Source organism: Lampris incognitus, chromosome 11 (assembly GCF_029633865.1).
Source record: "Lampris incognitus isolate fLamInc1 chromosome 11, fLamInc1.hap2, whole genome shotgun sequence".
Classification (NCBI taxonomy): domain Eukaryota; kingdom Metazoa; phylum Chordata; class Actinopteri; order Lampriformes; family Lampridae; genus Lampris; species Lampris incognitus.
The window spans coordinates 28,665,663-28,674,525 of NC_079221.1; the positions used below are offsets into that span (position 1 = coordinate 28,665,663).

An 8,863-nucleotide genomic window follows, 5' to 3' on the forward strand; every position below is an offset into this window, starting at 1 on the left:
CTTGAACTGGTGTGTATGGATTACCTCTGTATTGAGCCTGATAGTAAGGACACTAGAAACATCCTCGTCATCACGGATCACTTCACCAAGTTTGCCGTTGCCATCCCCACGAAAGACCAAAAGGCGAATACGGTTGCCAAAACACTGTGGGAAAACTTCATTGTACAGTATGGTTTTCCAAGTCGCCTTCTCAGTGACCAGGGGAGAGATTTTGAATCCCACACCATCAAGGAGTTGTGCTGTCTGATTGGAACCGAAAAGATCAGAACCACGCCATACCATCCACGTGGAAACCCTGTCGAGAGATTTAACAGGACCCTTCTCAGCATGCTCGGGACACTAGAAGACAAGGATAAATATCATTGGAGGGACTTTGTCAAACCGCTAGTCCATGCATACAATTGCGCGAAAAATGACACCACAGGCTACTCTCCATATGAATTGTTGTTTGGTAGACAGCCAAGACTACCCATTGATCTGGTTCTAGGCCTTACACCAGACCAAATTGGATTCAAGTCGCATTCAGAGTATGTTAAACATCTTCGACAGCGCCTCCAAGACAGCTATGCACTTGCTTCTGAAAGCTCTAAGAAGATGGGAGAGAAGAATAAAGCCAGGTTTGATAAAAAGATCAGAGCCGCAGAACTTGTTACCGGAGATAGAGTCCTGGTGAAGAATGTCAATTTAAGAGGAAAACATAAACTTGCGGACAGATGGGAAAAGGAAGTCCATACTGTGGTGAAGAGGATGGGAGATGGCCCAGTGTATGTCGTCAAGCAAGAACAGGGTGAAGGTCCACACCGTACCCTTCACAGAGACCTTCTTCTGCCCTGCGGCTTTCTACCTGTTACAGATAAAGTCTCAGAACCTGACACAAACTTACCAACAAGGAGGCTGAGACGCAGGGAAACAGTCTCGCAGCAGACCAGGCACGACAATATTGTTGACCCAGATATGCCCAGCAGTGACGAGGATGAGGATTGCTATCCACAGATCTCCACAAGGTTTCCCCAAAGCATTAGGACAACCACACAGGCCACCCCTCTAGCACGTGCCACGGAACTGTTGAACCCAGTCGGGTTGAATCCAAGTCCGTCGGAGTTCTCCCAATCTGATAGTCCACTCCTTAGTGAAGTACCCCATACCCCTGAGTCTGTTCACAATCAGTTACTTGAAAAGAAACCAATTGGGCGTGAGACAGAAGTAGTCACAGATGAATTCTCTCAACCTGTTCGAAGACACTTACCTGAGGGAGACCCTGCATCATCCACTACTGTTGTACCTCAATTTGGACCTATTGAAGGACGTTCACCTGAAAACAACCCACTTGAACCCGAGAGTGCACCGCCCACTGGTGTGACAGGCCAGGCTGACCTGTCTGACGGAAACCCGTCTGAGAGCGAACCGATCAGAAGATCTATCAGAGAAAGACATCCCCCTGAGAGACTCTGTTATGGTGAACTAGGAAGACCTTTAGTCCTAGCCATGGCCTCATTTTTCGAAAGTTTGGGCAGAAATGTCCCTGATTCTTCTAGAGTGCCCTCTGCAAGACCATACAGTGTTTAGACGCATGCAGAGACTGATGCGGTTTAGAGGGGGAGAATGTAACCCACATGATTACATGTACCCTGTGACGTATGTAAGCTCCACGAGTAGCCTCTAGGAGGCACACGAGCTACAGAGTTTAAACCATGCAAACAACCGTCGACAATAGAGAAGAGAAATACGGATATTTAGAAATACGGACAACTTTGACTATGGATACCTGAATTATTGATATTTGAACTACGGATATTTGAGCTACAGGACATTTGAACTACGACAAAAAAGATCCCTCCCACGAAGCTTCCTTGACAGATGATCTCCCGTTGAAGGAAGAAGGAAGACTCTTTTCTCTTGTGTTTTGTACGCTGCTGGAATCCTGACTGTTTTTTTAGTACCCTGAACAACCCCCCTTGCTACACCCTTTTGGAACCCTTGGATACCCCCTTTGGATTACCCCCATCATCGCCCTGGATTTGGATTCATCATCATCGCCTCTACATTAACTTGCCCCTGTGATTGTGGTAGGATCTGGACATTGCACCTTGCACAGATTGGAAGACTGAATCATTCCCCCTTTTCTTTTCTTTATTATTTTCTTTGAGTGCACTCATACTTTATTTTGGATTATTTTCTTTAATTTGTTAGTGTAGAATATGGCTGCATGAGTAATATATTAGAAGCGTATAAAATAGAATATAGATAGATATAGACAATAAATAGAATATTAGGAAGAACTTTTAAAAAGTATAATAGAGTAAAATATATATATAACACATCTAATTTAGTATTGATATTGAAATAACTTTACTTTGAACTGTTGAAATAAATTGGTTTTTTTATTGTAAACTATACCCACGAGTGTGTGTGTTGTCTTTGGGGTGAGTACTAGAATCCGGTCTAGAAAAAAACCTACACCAATCTCCACTGAACTTAGACATTAGACTGTAAACTGTCCCTGCGCAAGCATAGGCCCATTCCCCTGTCGTGCAGGTTACATTAACATCTCCAAATAAAAAGATTATTAAAAAAAATGAATTTGCTTCATGTAAAGACATTATATCACACATATTTCACCCAGGGGTGTAGTGGAGGGTAAACCCAGCTAAACTCATTTTACCCACCGTATTTAAATGAGGCTGAGTGTTTACTCACTTGTTTTCTGATCAACTGTGTTAATAAATGAGAGGAAACAAGGTGGGTAAACTCTGCACTCAACAGAGTTTACCCACCTCTGTATTTACCACTACACCCCTGATTGTACCACATTGTATCCCACACAATTACATTCATGCATTATCTAACATCTATTTTATTATGTATTCAGAGCTGAGGGATGAAGACATAAAGAAACTGAAACTACTGGAACCTAAGGCAGCTGTGCTCAGTAGCCTGGACTGCAGTGACACCGACTCCGCATCGGAATCTGACAAAGAGAATGGAGACCCGCTGGAGCCACTGGTAGGTATGACGCCAATCTGAGAGGCGTCTGCCCAAGTGAATTACAGGGGAAGAGTAAAGTAACCTTTTCTAAACTGGGGCAGGAATTAACACAGGAGCAGTGTGTAAACCTTGAGCGTATCGCTAAAGATCAGGCTCCACCCCAGGCTTGGCACACACACACAGCTGGATGGATAACTAGCACCACCGTACATGACGTATGCACTGCAATGTAAGAGCCGAGACAGCTAAAACGAACTTAGTCAAACAGGTAATGCACTACGACGACAAAGACTTGTCCCATGTAAATGCAATAGATTGGGGAAGAAAGAATAAGGACACAGCCAGAAAACGATACACAGCAGTAAGCACAACAGCAAAACTTCGACGTGAAACTCTACAGTCTTGTTGTGCATCCAGACAAAGCGCATCTTGGGGCATCACCAGATGGAATGGCAAACTGTACCTGCTGTGGGAGAGGAACTGTGGAGGTCAGGTGCCCATACAAATACCATGATGGTCTGACAGGAAGCAGCGAGGACACAGTTTTGCTTAGACAAATTATTACGCCTTAAGAAGAACCATAAATACTACCACCAAGTTCAGCTTCATGTTTGTATGTGACATCCAGTACTGCGACTTTGTGGTTTGGACAGAGCAGGATCACTCGCTTAGCCAGAGATGAAGAAATGCTGTAAACAGTCTTGCCTATTGCTGAACAGTTCTTCAAACAAAGTGTTTTGCCTGAACTCTTAACCCGCAGCATGGACCCAAACATACGTGCACCTACAGTCTGCTCCCACTGTGAAAGGCCAGAGATCGGGAAGATGATCTCCTGTGCAAAGTGCAAGAACCACTTCCACTATGAATGTGCAAAAATCAAAAGAAATGTTGTGGTTTCGTATAGTGAACAGTGCAAAAATGAAGTCAAAAAGGTGTACTGTGAAACAAATAGTAATAAATTGGCATTGCCTGGAGTTGTATCTTACATTAAAACAATTGAATGCTGAATTAATCTCAATAATAGAAATTTTTTTTTTTTTACAATAAGTGTGCATTCGGTAAAATCATTCGGTAAAATCATTCAGTAAAACTTGAGCATTTTGTTTTCTTTGTCAAAACGATTCTGGCCACCGACCGCACAACACGACATGATGATGCCAGCCCCTTCTTGCTGCAGCCGACATGCGCAGTAGAACCTGCGTGACGTTAGAGTGACGTAGACTGATAATTCCCCTATAATCTCCAACGTTAAGTTTACCACACTTAAACTGGTAAGCTAATATTCATGTCTCCTTGGGAGAAAAGGGTAAGCATCGCTAACATTCATCCCACTTCTGACACCATGTTTCGGAGTTAAAACTGACAGGCTTGCTCATGAGTGCTGATACACTAATTCTATCCGACTCGGACACAACCTCTGGGGCACACAAAATCCAGGGCACAATGCCGCTACAAGGTTGATGCTGGATCCAACGGGATTTAGGCATGGAGGTAGACGTGATTGGTTGTTGGTGAGGGTTAGGGTTTAAACTCTTTTTGAATTTCCATTGTTAGCGAGCGTTAACGTTACCTATCGTTACAGTACGATCTGGCAATGTTAAGGTCAGTTGTAAACTAGCTAGCTAAATGTTTCAGTGTGCATCGTTTGTTTCAAGTCAGTGCGCTTCGAGGTTCTGCGTTGTCTATTGGCCGACGCAACAGCCAATCACGGCTACTTCCGTGCCTACACCCCGTTGGATCTAGCATCAACCCCCATACAACGACACACAGCCGACAAAGCAGCACCACCCAAATTCCAACAGATGGCAGCAACGTGCCATCCAAGACCCGTAACACTAGCATGGAGATAGCTAGCGTTAAGCTAGTCAGGCGGTCAGTCAGGTGGTCGCTCTGACTGTCAGCAGTTCTGCGCTGGGGGAGCGCAATGGCTGATGGGACTGCAAATGTCCATTATCCATGCCACTTATCCCACTTAGGGTCGCAGGATGCTGGAGCCTATCCCAGCAGTCATTGGAGACACCCTGGACAGGCCGCCAGTCTAGCACAGGGCTGACACATTCACACCTAGGGACAATTTATTATGGCCAATTCACCTGACCTACATGTCTTTGGACTGTGGGAGGAAACCGGAGTACCTGGAGAAAACCCACGCAGACACAGGGAGAACATGGAAACTCCACACAGAGGATGACCTGGGATCAGAATCAGAATCAGAATGACCCCCAAGGTTGGACAACCCCGGGGTTCGAACCCAGGACCTCCTTGCTGTGAGGTGACCGCGCTAACCACTGCGCCACCGGGACTGCTAATGTTACATTTTAAATTGTATTTTAATAATGTTGTGTTCATGTTGTGGTTATTGTTGTGTTGTTTGTTCAGGAGTTTGACTCGGACTACGTAGAAGCCCATTTACTGACTGACTGACTGTAGGACCGTGACAGACTGGTGAAACCAGTTGTGATATCGGGGCATTGGGACATCAACATCATTGTGTGTTGTCAGTTCTGGTCTGTTCTGGCTGGTGTGAATAAAAGTGTACTCCCGGGGTCATGCGGTGTATGGAGCACGGGAGGTGCGATTGAAGAGATCTCTGCCTCTCAACTCGTTCTTACACGCCGGCTCGCCACATTGGTGCTAGAAGTGGGATTGAGCTGAAGAATGGAGAGGTTATTCAGGACAGAGATACCGTGTTTTGGTATTCTGTTGTTCACCAGAAGGTTACAGAGGACTAGAATTTGACGTCTTTGATGATTATCCTCCCGTTACTTTTTCTGTGCTAGCTTAAACTAAACGTACCTCATGTTTATTTTCATCACCGTGAAAGGAAAGAAAAAAAACAAACAACAACCATTACATGCTGTTATGCGCTAGTGTAATAGAACACTGTAAAAATTACTATAAGAGATTTGATTGTGAAGTTTTGTTGCTTCAGAAACGTTTGTCTGGTGGATTTTACTTTATTAGTCACTGACAAATTTTGGGTTCTGGTTTTGTGAACATTTAAATTAGTAGGAGAGTGATGAATGACTATGAGATAACTGCAAACAATTTGCAAATGGTAAAAAAAAGATATTTATTGTAATGTCAACTGTACCATATGCAAGTAGGCTTTTTGTATGGTCGATGTCTGAGATGACGACTGGGGGTTTTCAGCGAGCGAGAGGCACAACTATGGCCCCTGCTAATAATAATAATAATGATAATAATAAATTAAACTTATATAGCACTTTTCTAATACTCAAAGTCGATTTACAGTAAATGAGGTGAAACAAGACGACAGATAAACATAACACAGACATACAGGGGTGGATGGGAAGGGGGGCTACAAGAGGGGGAAGCGGCAGTCACACACGACGCCAGCAGTACTCTCTGACTTGGACAGATACAAAAGGGAAAGAAAAACAAACATCATAAATTACATAAATCACAGATGATGCGTATGGAGGAGTAGAGGGAAAGAAAAACAAACATCATAAATCACATCAATTCCAGATGGCGCGTATGGAGGAGTAGAGGAGCCGCTCCATGGATTTGGACACGTCGGATTCTCCACTTGGATTAGATAAGCTTTAAGAAAAAATATATGGGGCCCCTAGGTGAACTGAAACTACGTAGTTGGGGGGGGGGGGGGACTTGACTGAACTGAACTAAATTTCTTCAAGAAAAATTAAACTTGCATTCAAAGAGGAAATAAGGACTAAAGAAAATGTATAGAATTCAAAATATAACACTACCCGGGGGACAATTTATTTTTTATTTTTGGTTGGTATCTGCCAAACAAAAGGGACAAATGTAAGTTGGTTTGTTTTATTCTAAAAGGGTCAAAAAAGTTTTTTTTTCATTTAGCCAATCTAAGTGAAATGTCGACAGGTGGATTTTGTTTTATTTTTAAAAAAATATAATAGTTCTATTTTCACATAGTAGTGTTTGTGTCATACTTATCCTCCTTACAGAGCCTCTACTTAACATACTGGTGTACTATAATTGGCTTTTAACCTATTTCAAGTAGTCACAATTACAAAACATTATTATCATGTTACTTAGTACTTAGACGGACTCATCTTAAAAAAGGACCTGATATCAACTTTACTCTTTTCAGGGAGCATTTCCCTGTAATGTAACCTACGATAACATGTTGACTGATAATACTAAAATCATGATATGTTTAGGCAACAAATAGATGTTAGCTAACGCTCTAGATTTGAGCTCCAAACTTCAAATTAATTGACTATGCAGCAGAAACATTATTTTATGTTGTGATGATGATACCGTTTAATGTGAATCTTTTGAACTTTGACAAATACCAACCACTTCAAATTCCTCGCCATGCACATGAAAGCAGCAAGCCTAAGTTTATTTGCCAATTTAGTCAGTGTGGTTTCAGTTGAGTGAAAATATTTAAACATGGGCTGAAAGGGTTCAAAAATATAGTGGTTGAACATAAAGGTGGTAAATTGTTAAGCCATGATTTTTTATTTTTTTTTTTTGAAAAGTAAGGATATATATCAGCCTATAGTTGTTGAGTGCCGCTGGATCAAGGTTAGGTTTTTTAATAGCACTTCATGCTGGCGTCTCCTTTCCTTATCACTCCCACTCCCCCTCCCTTGTTGTCTCAGTCTCTTCCTCTCATGCTCTTACTTTTCTTTTTCACTCACTCGTTCACTTGCTCACTCACACACTGACTCACTTCTCTGCCCTACCTGGTGGTGTAGAGACTGGAGTCATCCAGAGTGAGGTTGAGCAAAAACAGCACGGGTCCATGGTGATGGATCCGTTCTTCCTCAGAGGAGCTGAAGTAATGGACCTCGGAGTCATTTCTGTACCAGGAGAATTCTTCGTCACTGAAGTTGGCATCGATTACAAAAGGGTGCACAAAGAGCCATGACTCCCCCTCGAGCACCGCAATGCTTTCCAAATCTTCCAAACATCCAGGCTGGTCCTCTGCTTCTGAGCATGTAGAAAGTGATAGCGAATATGATCAAGATGATGATGAAGTAGATGATGATTTTGATCTACACACAGACCCAGCTCTAGACTACACTGACTAGGGGGGCTATGAGATTTTTTTGGGGCTCCTTAGAAAAAAAATGTTTTATCTTTCATAGATAAGGTCTCCTATTTGACTTTGTCACCCTACATTTGAAACCCTTACTGACTCTCAATGCTATAGCCTTTAAGTGTTAACTTCAAGCTGCTGCGAGGATTTTTTTTCATCAGTCTCAGTTTAATTTTGAAGCCTTTATATAAACAATATAAGTAAATGAGCCCATCAGTGATATACATTATTTCCAGTGCTTGTATCTGGGTTGGATTCACTGCAAAATTGGGCAAAACAATTTGCGGCACACAGATGGGACACATAACCACAATTAAAGACAAATTATCTCATTGCTCTATATCTTCAAAAGTTTTTTCCACAAAACACCAGATCTCTCACCCTTCTCTTCAAAACTAATGCACAAGTTACAATTCTTCCATGCAATGCTTATATTTTTGTCTTTATGGGTGCCAATAGTCAACAAAAACCAAAAACCTCCTCGTAGCAGCCTTAATATTAAATTATTGCTGACATTAAGAATCCTCCAACAAAAAGATAACACATGGTATTTCACTGTTCAAATGTTCCTATCTGTCTACTGTCTTCAGTTTTTGAGCTCAGTGTGTGAATTAGGATTTTACATATCATTGGTTAGGACCAGCATAAAGCTGGGTGTGGGCTATTGAATCAGCTGAAAAATCATTTCAATGCAACTTCTAAAAACCTCGTCAAAATATTACTTCTGACACATCAATAACTTTAAAAATCCACAACAAACATGAAGCTGCACTATGTTATTGAGGCTGAAAGGGAGCCAAAAAAAAAAGCCTGGTCGGGAAA

The 8,863-nt window shown here is 42.2% G+C and overlaps 1 protein-coding gene across 1 annotated transcript in view; it reads right to left on the reverse strand.

Moving 5' to 3' along the window:
- Positions 1-7,891, reverse strand: part of LOC130120342 (uncharacterized) — a gene marked incomplete at its 5' end in the record, with an annotated part of 63,876 nt that extends 55,985 nt beyond the window's left edge. The window contains one exon of the mRNA XM_056288891.1: positions 7,686-7,891. Coding sequence (XP_056144866.1) covers positions 7,686-7,891 — 206 coding nt within the window. The remainder of the gene's footprint in view (positions 1-7,685) is intronic.
- Between the last annotated feature and the right edge of the window lie 972 nt (positions 7,892-8,863).